Source organism: Micromesistius poutassou (genome assembly GCF_964030765.1).
Source record: "Micromesistius poutassou genome assembly, chromosome: 11".
Classification (NCBI taxonomy): Eukaryota; Metazoa; Chordata; class Actinopteri; order Gadiformes; family Gadidae; genus Micromesistius; species Micromesistius poutassou.
In genome coordinates this window covers 7,253,846-7,272,636 of record NC_140281.1, presented here as the reverse complement: position 1 = coordinate 7,272,636, position 18,791 = coordinate 7,253,846, and the positions used below count along the sequence as shown (strand labels likewise).

The 18,791-nt window shown below is 43.4% G+C and overlaps 1 protein-coding gene and 1 pseudogene across 2 annotated transcripts in view; both read right to left on the bottom strand.

Annotated features, from left to right (window-relative positions):
* The window catches only part of reck (reversion-inducing-cysteine-rich protein with kazal motifs), a 31,473-nt gene extending 22,083 nt beyond the window's left edge, over positions 1–9,390 (bottom strand). The window contains exon 1 of the mRNA XM_084474933.1: positions 9,258–9,390. Coding sequence (XP_084331059.1) covers positions 9,258–9,348 — 91 coding nt within the window. The 5' untranslated portion in view covers positions 9,349–9,390. The remainder of the gene's footprint in view (positions 1–9,257) is intronic.
* A 4,732-nt stretch (positions 9,391–14,122) lies between these two features.
* Positions 14,123–16,078, bottom strand: LOC311355145 (annotated as a pseudogene). The gene is made up of 2 exons: positions 15,542–16,078; positions 14,123–14,277 (listed from the first exon to the last, which is right to left on the bottom strand). The product of its transcript is annotated as an uncharacterized misc_RNA (transcript).
* Between the last annotated feature and the right edge of the window lie 2,713 nt (positions 16,079–18,791).

Here is an 18,791-nt window from a genome sequence, read left to right as displayed (position 1 = left end):
AGGCTGCACAAATGGTCAGTTTTAGATCCATTATTGAACCTATGTGATAAACATCAACGTCCCTATGTATCCAATAGAGAAGATGATTTATTTGTGAATAACTTTGATGCAGGTCAGACCAACACACACACACACACACACACACACACACACACACACACACACACACACACATACACGCACACACGCACACATGCACACACACACACACACACACACACACACACACACACACACACACACACACACACACACACACACACACACACACACACACTCACACACAGATCGTGGCTGACATTGTGGCGCCAAACAAACAGAGGTGCCCAGTCTTCCAGTAAGCTGCTTCACAGACCATCTTGAGCACATTGAACAACACGTCTCAGTGGCTCAATAGACTGTTGGTTGTGTAATCTTGTGATAAAGCATGTAGATGTTTTCCTCACGGATTGCCAATAATAAATACTTGTTTTCTAGGTTTAGATGTGCATAGTTAATGCTGAAAGCCAATACATGAGTTCAGTGTTGTTTCCTCTTACTTAAGAACCTCTAGAAACATCTGTTCAGACTTTCTTTTTTACAATCATTGAGTTTATTTTTGGTCCATTTGCGAGGGGTGTGTTTAAATGTGTGTTCTCTATCAGCACTTTGTGACGTCAGCTGTGGGTATTTGTATTACTATCTGATTGGTCTTTGTGGAACCCTCCTTAATATGTCTCTCCTGTAGACCCCCCCCCATGTCCTGCTCCCCTCTCTCTGCTTCCCATTCCCTCCTCTCTCAATTCCCTGAAATAATAACGTGCCATAAAATCCCCCCCCCACCCCCCAGGAGAACGGGAATAACGCCGTCCTCAGGCCACATCAAAGAAGATCCCCACACACACTTAGGAACCCCCTAACCTCACCCTAACCCCACCCTGCCCCCACCCTCTCCTCACCCTAACCCCACCCTCTCCTCACCCTAACCCCATCCTCTCCTAAACCCAACCCCACCCTAACCCCACCCTAACCCCACCCTGCCCCCACCCTAACCCCACCCTCTTCCCACCCTCTTCCCACCCTCTTCCCACCCTCTCCTCACCCTAACCCCACCCTCTCCTAAACCCAACCCCTTTTCCTTTCATGGATTTAGCGATGCGTATAATATCAGCTGTGCTTATAATAATACTATAATAATGCTGCAGCCACTCAATAATGCCCACTCTTGGCACGTTACCAATCAGAATCAATCACCGCTCAGGTGAAGTTATACCACAGTGTTGTAGAACAGTTGATAATCAATAGCTTTAATTTCAGATGATTTAGTCAATAACAATATGTGTCTTTAACTCTCTGTGCAGTGGCCGGCCGCTGGCATGTGTGCAGCACATTGCCTTGATTTAGTGTTTCTATTTCTGTGTGTGTTTCATGTGAACATCTGCTGCACGTGTGAGGGACTTAGAGGAACAGTGTGCACAAATATATATTTTTAAAAAAAGAACAGAATAGAATAAAGAGTAGATTGTAGGAGTATGTGCAATAAACGAAGATGGAGACTTTGTTGCCGGTGAAAATATATAGGAATGGATTTATTTCCTCAAACAGACGTCCCCACGCAGCCAGAGGTGCGCTCCTTAAACAAGGCGTCGCACCCCCGCCGTGCACCCACAGGTGGGTCTCCCGTCCCCTTCCATAAAGGTCACACGCACCATACACCAAACACAGTGAATTACGATATGGAGAGATACCGCTACAACATTATATATTAAAGTAGAATCCCAGAATTATGATAAAAACAAATCCTTGATATCTAAGAATAAGTCAATAGGGAGCTGACGAGTTGACAGGTTAATTAAGCAACACACTACTCACACATGTTAACAAGTTGGAGGTGGCTGGTAGTCATAAGCTAGGCAGCCTTAGCATATCACTTTTTTTCCAGGGATAGAAATTAGGACATTGCTGTTCGTTGAGTTACTATTAGTGTATAACACGATACCATGAAAAAGTTAGGGTTAGGGTTAGGGTTAGGGTTAGGGTAAGGGTTAGGGTAAGGGTTAGTGACCCATGGTAGGGCACTGGGGGGATAGGCCTACTGAAGGTCCCTAGCCTGTTCAGGACACAATAAGCAACTTAGGGGAAGCTGAAGGACCCACAAGCTAGTTGTTTTCCAGATTATCATTTGGTACCATAACCCTAACCCTAACCATAACCATAACCCTAACCCTAACCATAACCCTAACCCTAACCATAACCCTAACCATAACCCTAACCATAACCTCCAACAACTCTGTTACAGGGAGGATCTGAAAACGTAAAATAACAACGTATCCCAGAGGGGTCAAAAGGTACATAAATGTTCATCTCATTATCTGCTAACGACTCAGGATTGAAGGGGTGTGGTGTGTGTGTGTGTGTGTGTGTGCTGTGTGTGTGTGTGTGTGTGTGTGTGTGTGTGTGTGTGTGTGTGTGTGTGTGTGTGTGTGTGTGTGTGTGCTGTGTGTGTGTGTGTGTGTGTGTGTGTGTGTGTGTGTGTGTGTGTGTGTGTGTGTGCTGTGTGTGTGTGTGTGTGTGTGTGTGTGTGTGTGTGTGTGTGCTCCGTGTGTGTGCTGTGTGTGTGTGTGTGTGTGTGTGCTCTGTGTGTGTGCTGTGTGTGTGTGTGTGTGTGTGTGTGTGCATCTGAGGGGGGAGGAGGATGAGGGCCATTCAGTCATGTACAGAGCAAGGCCCCCTTAGTACTCCACTAACAAGCACTGGCCTCATTACTGCCCACACACACACACACACACACACACACACACACACACACACACACACACACACACACACACACACACTCGGCAGTACAGGTTGAGGGTGAGAGTGAGCATGGAATGGAATGCGGACCACACGGTTCATGGTGAGATGAATAATGACATGAGCCATCTGTAATAGCCTACAAAAGATTCTTTCTCTTTGTGTGTTAGCGTTAAAGTGACTTATTTGAGAGCTTCATTCCTCTGCCATGACGGTTCCATCTCTGAGCAGTGTTTGTTGCTCTCAGGTAGAGACACATTGCGCTCTCTGTACCTTCTATGTACTTGTCTGTACACTCCATAAAAAGCAAAAGCCACTGCAAGCAGCAATGGAGAGATAATACACGTCATTCTATCAATAACACGTATTATGGGGTGTTTCTTGGACCAATGTAATGTAATACACTCTGTAACGTTATTACTAGTTATTACTAGTATAACTAGTATTACGTTATTACTTGTATGAAGTTATAATACTAGTGTAATGTAATGTGTTAACTATATTAGTGAACATCCCCCCCACACCCCTCTCACACACTTATTGTATGTTGTACGTCCTGGCACCTAATGTATGAACTTTAAAAATGGTACTTAGCATCGTGTACTGCTTATCTTAGCTGTCTTTGTTATGTATGGGGAATGGGTTAATATAGCGATTGTTAGTACTTGCCACTTGGTTCTATGAACATCCTTACTGTACAGACATCAATATATTGTTTCTCTATTTCTTCTGACAAATGGTTTTATATTAAGTCACTTTGGATAAAAGTATCTGCTAAATGCCCTGAATGTAAATGTAAATGTTATGAATTAAGCAACATGCAAACATGCATTGTTAGCAGTCCATTTATTTGTTCATATTTGAGGAAATACAACTGTTTTTCTCACTTCCAATCCCAGCAAGTCCAAGAGATAGTCCATCAGTTAGTGCAATGGTGTAGAAAGGTCACCTATTGACCCCCTAAACCTAACCCAATAATAAGACTTTCAAAGAAAGTGTATGATACATGTGTCTTGTCTGTGTACCTTTTTGTGATTGTATAAAGTTGTGAATGGTTAATGCAGTTTATTGACTGAACTTAATGTATTTGACATAGAATGTGCTGTGTACCTTCAGAGTTATATCTGTGTGTCTTTTGGTTCACCCAGACCCATTTCTCTCTCTCTCTCTCTCTCTCTCTCTCTCTCTCTCTCTCTCTCTCTCTCTCTAACAGGATAGATAACAGCAAGGCAACGCAGGCCCGACTGCAGGGGGCTACAACAACACAATGAGGCTGCTGAGTTTGTTGTTTTAATGTTTGTGTGTGTGTGTGTGTTAATGCTAAAAGGAGTGGGGGAACAAACCCTCCCCCCACACAGGCATCTCCTTACAACCACACGATGGTCACAACCATCTTCACATGCATCGGAGGTAGGACATCCCAAAGTGAAAGCACTTTAACCATCTGGCTTTGCTGATTTGGAGAACCTGAAAGCTCAGCTTGGCTCTGTGACTGTGGATCAAAAGCATGGCTGGAATTTGACTTTCTGAACCAGGGAACGTCCACTTTGGTTAATCATGTCTGGAACTTGATGACCATCGTTATGTTTCTCATCTCTGTGTGTGGATATAAATATGTCACCACCAACATCATCAAAGCAACATTATCAGCTTTCAGAACCTGTATTTACGTTGGGGAGTAGCTACCTTTGAATGCTTATCAATGTTTAAAACAACATGAAGATTCTACATTTAAAAGACAGAAGGCCATGTCCACATTATTGCTGATACGATGGAGAACACATCTGTTGTTCTCAGTTGTTCCATGCACACTTAAATTGCGTGTTCATCCACCCAGACACCTCTGAAGTGGATCCATTTGATTTCATGGAGCGGGGAAAGTTAGTTAGTTTATTAGATGTCCCCTTGGGGAAAACCAGTGGAAATGGAGGCTCTTGATAAATACCTGATGTAGTCTGCTCCTGTACTGTACAGCAGGTTGAGTGCTCCACAGGCCTAACCCTAACCCTGATGTGGGGTTTAGTGGTCCACCTAATCTTAACCCTAACCCTGATGTGGGGTTAAGTGCTCTGCAGGCGTGTGTGATAAGACTCTGAAAATAAGGAAAGAGTAGGATACTGAACCAGCATCTTTTGTTTTGCATTAGCATTAGCTGTCCACCACAGGTAGCTTCCCCTTTAAACAGGGGAAGAGGGTTGATACACAGGGGAGGAATCTAGCTCGGCAGAAAGAGTTGAAAGGGAAAGCTCCCTGTGGTGTTTATGATGGCACAGCCAAATTCAGTCGGCTTTTAATAGGACCACATTTGAGAATGCCCAAAAACCTAAAAGGTCACTGTATTGTTGTTTTTTGTTTTTTTGTTTTTTTCAATTATGAGATTTCAATGTCAAGCTTGCATGTAATATTTTTGTGCAGCTGTTGAAATATTAACCACTCGGCTGATCCACAAACCGTTTGTGCAAACAGAGCGAGACATAATTCCATGTCAGCGAGTCGTCAAGCCTGCGACTCTGGACTCTCGGTGGACCTGCAGGGAGACCCTCAGAAAGCTCTGCTGCCTCGCCGCTTTCTGGAGGGTCGGCCTGATGTCTCCGCATGAGACCACGGCCACATTGAAGAAACTTTCAATAGCTGGACTTTTTCAAAACATCTATTACAAGAAACTGCACTAGGCTGCTGGTTGTTGATGGGCTGAAGGAACTGAGGCCTGCAGATCAAGTGGAAGACATCTACTAGACACCAGATAATGAGGCACCAGGACAGGCAGGGATTGTGGGGAAGCAAGACTCCCAAGACTTACAACTGTGAGCAAGTCCACAGTCCAACCTGCTTCTATGTGCTGCAATTGAAAGCTACAATGGAAGCAAACTAAAATTTAACCGTTGAATGACCCCAACTCTGAATTGCAATATAACATTCTGTACTGTTCATCTTATAACTGACCTTGTTTTAGTTGAATCACTTTTAATTCCTAATAAAATCAGTGTGAGTAAATTAAATTCATTAAGCTAATATGTCTTTATTTTCTGGTCACACATCAAAAGCACAGGTAAGAAAAGTATTTGTTTTCATTCAGTGAGTGAGAAGGTGGCTAGCCTTCTTTTGCAGGCAAGTGGATGAATGAGTTAAGAGTGGCGTGTGTGTGTGTGTGTGTGTGTGTGTGTGTGTGTGTGTGTGTGTGTGTGTGTGTGTGTGTGTGTGTGTGTGTGTGTGTGTGTGTGTGTGTGTAAAATATCAACAGCCATTGGCAACCCCTGGATTACTTTGCATGTTTGTAAAATCGTACACACACACACACACACACACACACACACACACACACACACACACACACACACACACACACACACACACACACACACACTCATAGTAAAGAGCTCTCTTGAATGCTAGGATTCTTCTTGCATTCCTGTGTTGCTGCTAACTCAGAGTGTTTAATGTCTGAGGTCAAAGGTCATATCCTGTGCATTGATTCAGTGCAGATCTGCCATAAGCCATAGAGCAGGGCGGCCCTTTGAACACAATGAAATAATGTAATTCAATAAGCCATATGCCAGCCAAATTATAGAATTGATATTACAATACTATAAAACAGAATCTCATAAAAAAGCTTTCAAGACTATGAAGCAAATTGTGCTTTATAAGTGTTTTATATTGATTATTGACTACAAGAATACATTTATCAGTGGCTGCTCCATACATCATTGTCTGTATGTCCTTAGAACATAAAAAAAAAAGAAAAAGAAAAAAAAAAAAGATAAATAATAGGATTTCGAAAATAGGACTTACACTATTACACTAGCTAACAACACTAACACACTAACAAAATAAATATGTTAATCCTCTCCAGGCTCTCTTTGAGGAGAGTTAAGTTACCAAATTCAATAATAACACTATAACTCTAAAGAAGACATTCTGGTAACACTAACCCACTAACCCTAACCCTATGAACCATGAATTACCATTGGTTAATGCAGTAATAAGCGTTGATTCAAAATTAACAAACGGTCTAGTAATCATTTACCAATGGTGTTGATGTTTAGTAATGTTTTACAAAATTTATAAACGTATAATTTATAAATAAAGGTGTTCAAAATCAATGCAAAATGGCGGCCGGGGCAGCGGGGGAGGCTGGAGAGCAGCTGAAGTGCAGCTGAAGTGCAGCTGAAGGCTGCGAGGAGACAGGCAGCGTCTGTAAGTACGGAGCGAGACACTGGACACATTGTGGTGGGCCGCCACAGAACCTCCTTCTAGTCCTGGTCCATTGTCAGCACAGCAGCAGTTAAAAGAGGACGCGGATCAGAGGAGTTGTGAAATGTGTAACGCTGTCGTTGTTCACTGTTGCAGTGTTAAATGTAACCTAATGTATTGTGAAACATATACAAGGCCATCATGTATGCGTTGAGGTCCGTCGCCACGGCAACCTGGTCTCCAGTGGAAGCCCGTGCAGAGGGAGACCGGACGCTGCGATGACCTGAACCCTGACCCTTATGCTCACTAGCTGTTGGAATAACCAAGTTACTATTTATTTAGTTTGGACAGTTATAACGGTTATATATGCACTTTGTTCTATAAACCTCCTTACTAGCAATATATTGTTTCACTTTCTTATGATAAATGTACTTATTGTAAGTTGCTTTGGATAAAAACTTCTGCTAAATGCCCTGAATGTAAACGTTATAAACTGTGATCCTACTTAGTGGGACTTGTCCCAGTAGAAGACTTTCCTGTGTTTCCACACGATGATAACTTGACAACTGTTAGGGAAACGGAAGCCAAATGATAGGTCTAGGTGAGGAAAATAAGCAGAATATCCAGGGATGGATTTGAAAAAGACGAAGAGAGGGCCACTTCGGCCTCCAGCTTAAGAGTGGTCCAGGTTAGCTCATGTGGTGTTAAACAACGTTTGGCCAGGCTCAAATGGGAAGGGATAACACCAGCATCTGACACACAACCTAACCTATGTGTAGGGTAGGACAGGAAAGCATGTTTCAAAGTAAATAAGGTCCAATAAGGTCCAATATTATATTTGAATGGAATTAAATCCCCACTAGTAGGACTAACATTTTATAACAAGGGGTAAGTAATTCAGTAACACAAGTAAATGCAGGAATGAGCATTGATTAACAGTTAAGTAAGAGTTAACATGTGGTCTAGTATTCGTTTACTAATGGTGATCAAGTCAACTAAGGCTTCTTATTTATTAGGGTAAGGATTAACCCACTTCCCCTAATCATAACCCTAGTGTTAACATTACATTCATTTGGGTGGCTTACCCAAAGTAGCCTACTTTGGCAGATGTATCGATACAGTAGGCCTATATGTATGGTCACACGACTCCGAAACACGACAACTATCCGTTCCCACGGTAAGCAAAACGTAAACGAGGAACTCAATGGCAGTACGGAAGGACTGGGAAGACTGGGCAGACTGGGCAGAATGGGCAGACCGGGCAGAGCTGAACCCACGGGGCCAAACGTCTCCTCCTCCCCCACCGCTTTGAACCTTCAGATTGGTTCCAGATGTTCTCACACTCGACTAAAGGAAACGAAATACCACCGAACGGGGAGGCTTTGGCCAAACTCTGGCGAGACAAGCTGGACCTTTGCGTTTGGTCCTGTGTTTGGTCAGAAATAGACGGACCGTTATCCTCCATAAAGAGGAGGGGCCTCCTCGGCAGATGTCTTCTCCAGATGTTACAAAACGAGAATGACTTTTCCTCTACCGAACAACAACCCGAGCTGTTTGAATTTTAGCAGTAACACAGAATAAAGTAGAGCTGGCCTCTAAGCAGGCTTTATAAGTTAAGACAGATGAGTCCTCAACGTGTTAACGGGACGTCCTGCTCCATATGGCCTCTCCTCTCCACGGCGTTACGCGGAGCAGACGCGCTTCTGTTCAATACGTCCAAGTCGTGAGTTAAGACTGGAAAACTCTAGTGGAGAACAAAGCCAAGGCCAGTTGTTCTACAAAAAGCCAACCTTGTGTTCGCCTGCTGTGTTGACACTCGTGTTTGATTTGAGTGTTGAGCGCAACAAAAGGTTAGGCCTAATGAGACAGTGAGGAATACCCTTCATATATAAATAAATATATATATATATATGAACCCTCCATGTATAAAACATCCTTCTGCCAACCCACAGAGAGACCAGGGTTAGGGTTAAAAACTAAACTAGAGAATGAGTTACTGAGTGTACAGTGTTCAAACCCCGCTACGAGTGGTGTTCATTTAGTCTTTACCCAAGAAAAAGTAGACTGTGATGACCCAAACGTGGACTTGTATAAAATGCGGTCATAGAAAAGGGTTTGAAGTGTTTCCGTGCGTCCTGAGGTGCGTCATAGAGAGGCGCTGGGCTACAAGTCCTTTATAATAAGAATAGTTTTTTACAAAATAAGTCAAGGTTGACGATTCGCTCAATGGAACATATATCACGAGTAGGCTCTCATTGAGAGCTTCAACAAAACGCACCAGCAACACTTACCCTGTGCGAAGCTGGAGTCGTAAAAGTGGAAGGCGAACAGACAGCTGATGATCTGGTAACACGAACATCTTAACGGATCCGTAAAGCGCATCGTGAACGAGGAAACGTGTGGATCACTGGTTCCATGGGTCCCTGGACCGACCTCCTCACTCCGTCTGCAGCGGCACGGCAACTCCCTGTTCCGTTATAGGAGGCCGGACACACACACACACACACACACACACACACACACACACACACACACACACACACACACACACACACACACACACACCCCACACACACACACACACACACACACGTGTGTGTGTGTGTGTGTGTGTGTGTGTGTGTGTGTGTGTGTGTGTGCGCGCAAAACAAGGACGGTCCTAATTGGAAATTATGGGAACTCTGATTCTTCTCTTCTTGATTTTTCTTCTTGTTCTATTATATTATGTTGTTGTATTATAGTATATGTTACCAGGACAGTGTAGTCCACACACACACACATATATATTGACACACACATACATACACACACACACACACACACACACACACACACACACACACACACACACATACACATACACATATGTAAATATATATATATATATATATATATATATATTTACATATATACCATGCTTATGCCTGTTGTGCTCTTGTCACTGAGATGTCTGAGCCGGTTGGTTGTTCCGCAGCAGGCGGTGAAACAGTGGGGAGATGTGTGTTAGGGTGAGGGGGAGACAAAGGCTCTGAGGAACAGAGGATGTTGTCCTCTGTTCTCCATCCTGCTCTGACCGTGAATGAATAGAGAGGAGCAGCGGGGCCTGGGAGGACATGAACGCCATATGGAGCTCAACTGTCAATCAACATAGGGCAGACCCTTGATGATTGTTACACGGGTTGGTTGTAACACTTTAACTTCATCAAAGTAAAAATTAATTAAAAAATAAATACATCTTTGTTTAAAGTAAATTCAGTTCTGGGCACCTCATTCTTGTTCTTGTTTTCTTTGTGGAACCCGGTGAGAGAACTTCATGTAACATCTTCAAGGTGGTGCACATTTAAAATGAAGGCCGAACTCCTGGTTTATCACAAAGATGAAGGACCACGATTGTGATGTAACCCTAGGCAGTGGTAATGTGCTGTTAGCTGATAGTTAACTGTGTATTGAAATTCAGGTAATTTAAAGTCATGTAGGAGTGAAAAGATTGCTGTTCCATTAAATCAAAAGCAATCTTTTTTGTGTAACACTGGCCCCACACATTGTGATTAGGATTAATGAGACCACTTTAATATAACAGGAGGATGCGCACAGACTTTGAAGTTGGGAAAAATACTTTTATACTTACAATTCCTAATTATAGGCTTTTGTTTGTGGCCATGTTGGGCCCTCACTACATGTAAAGATCACATAGTTATAACAATACTAGGCTGGATCTTTTCAGTTTGCGTGCATTGGGTGAGAAAATTAGTAGACTTCACTTATTCAGATTTCATCAACCCTGCAGCTCAAGTTTATAAGACAAATATTAATGAAATTAACTTTATCTATCATTATGCATCATGTATCAATGTACTAAATATAAATCCTATAAAATATGATAAGATCTTAAGATGAGAGAAGTGCACTCAGTTCTGTGTTGTAGACATGGACCTTCTCTTCCAGACACCTCTGCTCCGGCCTGTGGTCTGCACTAAGGTCTGCTGAGGAGATGCTGGTCGACGCTGTGGACTTGGCTTTGCTTCTGCCTCAAGGAATTGAGTGTGTTACAATTGTCCCCATGTCACAATGGCCCGGTTCTTCCTATTGCATAGTATTGTTTCTCTGCTGCTCTCTGCTGGATCTCGGTGGTAGTGTGTCTCTGCTGCCCTCTGCTGGATTTCGGTGGTATTGGGTCTCTGCTGCTCTCTGCTGGATCTCGGTGGTACTGTGTCTCTGCTGCCCTCTGCTGGATCTCGGTGGTAGTGTGTCTCAGCTGCCCTCTGCTGGATTTCGGTGGTATTGGGTCTCTGCTGCTCTCTGCTGGATCTCGGTGGTACTGTGTCTCTGCTGCCCTCTGCTGGATCTCGGTGGTAGTGTGTCTCAGCTGCCCTCTGCTGGTGTCTCGGCTCGTCATTTGACATGGAAACATTATACCGCCTTCAAAACGCTCGGAGGTTCGGAAGCTCTTACGTGTCTTTACGTAAACCCCCTTCTTCCGAAATAAGAGTGTTCAGAAACGCCCCTCAGAAGTTCATAGGCTAAACCGGAAAAACAGATTGTTTATGAGACTAGACTTCATAACCAGGGCTGCTAACTTTTTGGTTTTGGCTGGAGTGAGATTCTGTAGAATGTTGTAATGCAAGGTATGCATTACAACAGCAGGGTCCGCAGGTGTAATTGTTGGGGGTGGAGTGTTGGATTGCGGGCGATCGGGGTTGTTGACGGGACGGGACGGGGGCTTTTTTTTTGCCGTGAGAAATTGGATGTGTGGCGTGTGTAAGGGCCGTAATTATAATATATATTGGGGGGACACATCCCTCCAATATTCAAATATGCTCAGAACGTTTTTACCAGTTTACACACGCTCACACGCCACACATCCACTTTCTCCCCCCCCCCCCCCACCCCCGTCAACAATCCAGATCGCCCCCCCCCCCCCCCCAAAAAAAAAAGTTGGCAGCCCTGTATTTCATTACTTTCAAATGTATTAACAAGTGGAAAACTAGAATGTAATATGAGTGTTACGTAGGCTATATCACTGTCGATTGTGATTTTGAGCATATTGCACTCGCTAGCTTTGTGTAAAGTTAGGATCCGTTGTTGATGGGACACGTATTATTGTAACACCGTACCAGTAATAACGCTTCACTTCAACCAGGACTTGCATGAAAATGTAACGTTAACGTCAATACGTTATTTTGCGCTGGAACTGTAATTGTGGAAATAAATATATTTTGCTAAAGCGTGTCAGTAATTGCATGGCGTGGAAACAAACGTTTTTGTTTTTTGGGGTTAGGGGTCAGCTTTCATTCACAGTGAGTGTCATCATGAGCAAGAGGAAGGGTGGCAGTGACATTCGTCAGTTTTTTGGGCAGCCTCAGAAAAGAAAAAAAGTTGAGAGCAGGGAGAAAATGAGTACCAGTCAGATGATAGAAGTATACAGTAGTAGAAGAGATGAGTCAATGTTTCTTGATATAATAATCATTGCCATTCATATCAGAAATTGTTAGTAAGCCATTTCTGAACATCATGGCAAGAAACACCACTTGTTTACTGATTATATGTCTTTCATGTTCACTCTGGTGCGTTCAGAGTGAAGAGAGAGAGCATGATGATGCCAACAGGGCAGGGAGAGCAGGTGACATGGAGGTGAGTGAGAAAAGGAATATTGACTTTTCCAGTTAAAATCAATGTTATGAGTTTGAATATGTTCATGGAGCACTATTTTAGTCTGAAAGTCTCATTTGTTACATCACACACAGGGTGAGGGAGGGAGAGTAGGGTGGGATTGGGTGTGGCCACGGCAAGGCGTCGTAGCTTAGTCTGGGGTACTGTGCAGTTGTTTTGTTTTGAATATTGTTAACATGATTACGTGGAACCATGGTCATATAACCACACCTACCCACAAGTTCCTGTTCAAATTGAAGTGCTAAAAAAGATCTTAGCAGTATTTTGACCAAATACAATGACATCACAGTCAAACAGTCTAATCCTAATGTCTCCCATTGGCCTCCACATGTGTATCAACATTCTTTCTAGTCATTAGTTTACTAATGACTAGAAAAAATGCAATGTATGTAATACAATACACTATTAGACATTATTGTAAAAAATAAAAAGTTCATACCATGTGTTAGTGAATTGTTTAATATTTTAAAATGGCAGGAAATGAGTATTCAAATCTTTACATTTTTCTTGGGGGTGGGGGGACGGGGGACCCCAGAACCCCTGGCAGCTTTGGTCCCCCCCTATGTTGACACCGTCTCACCGTGAGAGTTGGCAGCTCTGTTCATAACAACAATATGTATGCCCGCAGGGGCATTATTATTAGTGGTTATTAGAACTGCTTGCAATGGTTGAACATGAGCGAGAATTTATCAGGTGATGTTTATAATTGTAATCTATAATGTATAGTTTGCCTCTTAGTGCTTCACTTTAGTCTATCAATGTAATGACAGCGAAATGGGCAGCCAGTGTTGTGACGTGAACTGTGACTCGGGTAGCTTTACTTCTGCATGAAACTCAGAGCAAAATCTCTGACCCAACAGAGTGTTCATTGCACTTTCCTCCGAGCTTAAAGGTCCCATGGCATGCTACTTTATGGATGCGTATATATAGGTGTAGTTGGCCCCTAATACAGTACTTGAAGACTCATTCCTAGATAAGTTGTTCATAGTCTGGTCTCTACCTGCATGTACACAGCATCTTTTCGGAGTTTGCGTTCTGCACATGCTCGAGATCTTTTCCGAGGGCCGTGAGCCGGAAGTAGAAGGAGATAGTAGTCGTGTTGTTGTCGCCGTCGGAAAACGAGAAACTGAGATATATTTAAAAAGGTGGATCAGAAAATGGAGGAAGCCAGTGTCGTGCCAATGTAGTGACCACCTATAAGAAGCGGATCCCCGGCCGCGGGAGTGCGCATGGCATTCATTCAGTGCAGGTGGAAGCACACAGACTGACAGGGATATTCTATGATATTATGAATCTTAAAGACTGTGTCGGGTTCTCCGACTCTCTGGTACTTCCACAACAAGTAAAGACTCGTAGTGAGGGTTATCTCGCCCATGGTGGAGAAGGAATTGGGGGGAAAGTAACTTTGTTTGAATATCTGAAGTCCAGATTAAAACGCGACATGGAGGAGAAAGGGATTGTTGCCGAATGCGAGACAGCTGTCAGTTCACTCCGGGTCCGGGTCATTTCTCAGACGCTCCATTGTTCCGACCTCTCGGTCGCATGCGGACTCCTCTGGCTGGACTCCTCCCACTGCTCCGCCAGCGGAGCAACGGGAGTCCAGCCGGAGGAGCTGGCTCTGCTGCCAGAGTCGGCATATGACTGAGAGGTCGGAACAATGGAGCGTCGGAGAAATGACCCGGACCCGGAGTGAACTGACAGCTGTCTACTGAAAATCTTTCTCGAATGATGCCTGAGTTTGTGTTGCTGGTGACGTAAAGAGGTCAGCCGGTGGCTCTATTACTGCTAGTTGAAATGGGTACAGTGCCATCTATCGTACCGGGCATGATATGCTTCGGCCAATTAATCGATTTTCTCACCGTCATGTATACTCTGACAATTGCAGTTGTCCAATTGAGGCGCATAGTCAAACTATGGCTTTAATCGGATTAAGCTGTGTATGTAAATGTACGCTTTCCACAAACGTGCCATTTCTGTGTCTGAAGCTTTAAAAGCTAATGAGGAGGAGAGAGGCGGGTCAAGGTGGAGGGTGGGGGTGTGACCCTGAGCAGCTTGCGGCCACAGTACCATGCGCTAGTGTTTACAGTGGATGTATCGCAATGGCCCGGATTCATAATATCATTTGGAGGCGCACACAGCTTTTTGCCGTGTTCTGTAAATATTCTAGAACACTCCGGATGCTCCGGCGGAGTCCTGGAGCTATCTAAATAATATCACATTATATATAGATACATATATAATATAATATATATTATCACAGCCAAAAGCTGTGTGCGCCTCCGGATATTATGATATTATTATCATTTCTAGCCACTGGGGGACCATAGGCAGGCTAGGGGAAGTCATATTAATGTTAGAAAACCTCATAAAGTGACATTTTCATGCCATGGGACCTTTAAGGTCTGAACCTCTGAAACTCCTGGAAATTAGTGTTTTGAAGGCGGCATAAGGAGTGGGCAGAATGACTTTGCCATTTTATGCACACATATAGTCAGGAATCACTCATGTCATTATTTATGGCCGTGTTGGGCCATCAATTCATGTTTAGATCTTATAATTATCCAAATACTGGGCTTTTTATTTTCATAATAAATAAATAAATACAAATATAATAAATAAAACAATAACGTCAGATCTACAATACTTACAAATACTGACAACAATGAACAGTCCTAATTAATTCAGTTAATACATATCATCAGCATGTTCTCTCTCAAACTATTTTTCAAGCAACATTTGTTTGGGTAAAAATGTTCACTCTTACAGTCATGAATACAAATAAATATAGTTAAAATCAGTTAATATGCCCTTTTAACAAATAACAGGAAGAACTATGTTTGATCAGATTCGATTAGACCTTATGTTTGGGTGGAGATTTACTGTTCTTTGTGAAGTTGTTTGTGACTCTTCAGATGACGACTAAATGTTTTCCCACAGTGTTGACAGTTGTATGGTTTCCCTCCTGTGTGGATGCACTGGTGTTTCTTCAGACTACCAGAGTTACTGAATGTTTTCCCACAGTGTTGACAGTTGTATGGTTTCTCTCGATGCGCTGGTGTTTCTTCAGACTACCAGAGTTACTAAATGTTTTCCCACAGTGTTGACAGTTGTATGGTTTCTCTCCTGTGTGGATGCGCTCGTGTATTTTCAGACTATCAGAGTGACTAAAGGTTGCTCTGCACTGCACACAACTGTGGCGTCTGGCTGGATCTGGCTTGTCTTTTGGACGGTTCCCGGGGAGGCTCCGATTGGTTCTTGAGAGGCGGCTGCAACGTATGGGAGGAGACTAGGCTCCACCTTGATTTCTCCGCTCCTCAGCAGTCAGGTCAAAATGACTCATCTTCATGTGTTTGTGGAGGAAGATCTGAGACGTGTAGGAGTACGGACACTCAGGACAGGGTAATACCTGTGCTGGTGTCAGCTGGGATTTCCATCCTAGGAGAAAGAGAGAGTCATAAATATTTTATTTTGGAGTGTGTTGCTGATAGCTGGTTTAAGCATTCTCACCTGGCCAGAGTCAGGTTGTTTTGACTTTGGGGCTTGATTAGGACACACCCTAATAAGCCTAATCAAGCATATCTGTATTTGTATATCTGTATAGTTTGTTGTTAAACCTCCATGGTACTTTATATTTCACATTTGGAACTTTTTTTAAGTCTGAATATTTTTCTGTTGTCATTTTTTGGATATTATATTTACATTTAAGTTAACACTTTAAGTTTGTACTATTTCCTGTCAAATTTCTTGACTGCTTTGGCAATGTAAATGTTTAAGTCCAAAATCCTTTGAATTGAAGAAAGATGTGGTAATGAAGTGCAGTATATAGACCAAACCCTCTACAACATATTTCTAATTCATGTATGTTTTATGACAGAAAGACACACTTAAAGGTAGACCTTTAGTTGTTCCACAGTTGATCGAATCCGATTCCCAGATGTCTGGCGTATTCGTCCCCATACCAGACAAAGAGCTCTTCTCCTGAAGTCATGAAGCAGGAGAGATACAGAATCCCTCTGTCAGGATTCCCGCTTGGACTGTTGTTTTTGTCTCCCCCTACCTGTTGGAGTTTGACAGTTCTGGACTTTATTTGTTTTAGCCATATGGTTTAAGTCATGTGCCCGGGGTCACGCCCATATCCTTTTTTGGGCTACTGCCTACTTTTGTTTTTTTCCCGCCATTTTCTCTGTTCACCTGTTTCTCATTTCGGGTCAATTAGTTTGAGTATTTAAATCCTGCCTTTTTCAATAAACTTTGTCAGAACGCACAGCGTGTACTATACGTTACCTGACTGCCACGTGAGTGGGACTAGCTTGTAGCTGTTAGTTAAGAGATTTAGAAGTAGGCCTAAACTATGTTCCGGTTCTGAACCTGTCGTCTTTGGATTATCTGCATGTACCTGTCTGCCTGCCTGTCTGTCTGTGTCTACGAACCCTGCCTGTACCTGGACTCTGTTTTGCATGCTGGACTGTTCTGTGAATAAATTTCAATCACTCAAAGGCATGGGCGTCAGTTTGGTTTGAAATGTGCTGGGGACAGAGACGCATTCGAAAGTGCATTTTCAGAAGTGCTGGGTACAATGAGGATGCAATCTTTTTTTTTCTCTTTAGTGCAAGTAATGAAAGGTTCTGAAAGACGGCATACCCATGTAGCTTACTAATGAATAAAAGGTATACAAAAAACTGATGTCTGACATGTTTTATGAAGAACGCGTTTCCAAAAAGCATTGGACAGGCTGTGACCGGGAGCGTATCTATGTTCCCCAGTCGCGACTGTGTTTTTCGTAGGCGGAATCCGGAAAAAGTTCCGCCTCAAGCGCTAGGATTGGACAGGCAGCCTGTCAGGCAAACTCACACACTGACTCCTAACCCTAAACCTAACCCTAACCATAACCGTAACTTCCGGATTCCACCTACGAAAAACACATTCGCTCCCCGGGAACATAGGACCCGGGGAACATAGGGATGACCCACTATGTTGTGCTCCATGTACCCAATGTTGACAACGTGACATGACATGACTAAGCTGCCAACACAAACAAAGAGGAGCTAGGAAAGCAAATTAACTACGTGTTTAAGTTGTGAAGGGGCAAACGTGTGGCTACACACAGCACTACAAATGTCGAAAAAGCAAAAGATATTTGTTGCACAGCTGTATCACATCATGAGCTGGCTGTTCTCAATTCACAACACGCATCCATCCATTTTACATCAGGCATTCTGACCAAAACTCATGCACTCCCCACCACAATTATTCCACTAATTACTCCACTATCGTCATCTCCACTATACCCAACACTGTACGAACGCAAACCGTGGATAAGTTAGGCTACTTGGTGGCTATGGCTAACATAAATTGCAAGAGTTGAAACAGCCGACCACTTGTGTGCAAAAAAACACATCCCAGCCAAAGAGTATTGGTTTTAATACCTCATTCATTGTCCAAGCCAGGCTGGCAACTCATACAAAAATAAGTAAGGGATAATGTATAGAACACCAGTCATTATCGGGGAAATAAGCCCCGACAGGGCGAAACGGACACCGCACGAAGCGAAGGTGTCTTGCCCTAAAGGGGCTTGTTCTAGATCAGGGGTGTCAAACTCAAACTGTACAGTGGGCCAAAATTGAAGTCTTGGACCAAGTCGCGGGCCGGAGTTGTTGACCGGGGGGGGATGGGGGTGGTATGGGCTTACAGAGTTGACGCGCCAGAGTTACCGCGCCGAGACGTGCGTTAACGTTGACTTGGTCCAAGACTTCAATTTTGGCCCACTGTACAGTTTGAGTTTGACACCCTTGATCTAGAACAAGCCCCTTCAGGGCAAGACACCTTCGCTTTGTGCGGTGTCCGCACGAAGCAAATTTGTAGTGCTGTGTGTAGCCACACGTTTGCCCCTTCACAATTTAAACACGTAGTTAATTTGCTTTCCTAGCTCCTCTTTGTTTGTGTTGGCAGCTTAGTCATGTCATGTCACGTTGTCAACATTGGGTACATGGAGCACAACATAGTGGGTCATCCCTATGTTCCCCGGGAGCGAATGTGTTTTTCGTAGGTGGAATCCGGAAGAATCATGAAGGTTAGGGTTAGGGTGAGGGTTACGGTTATGGTTACGGTTATGGTTAGGGTTAGGTTTAGGGTTAGGAGTCAGTGTGTGAGTTTGC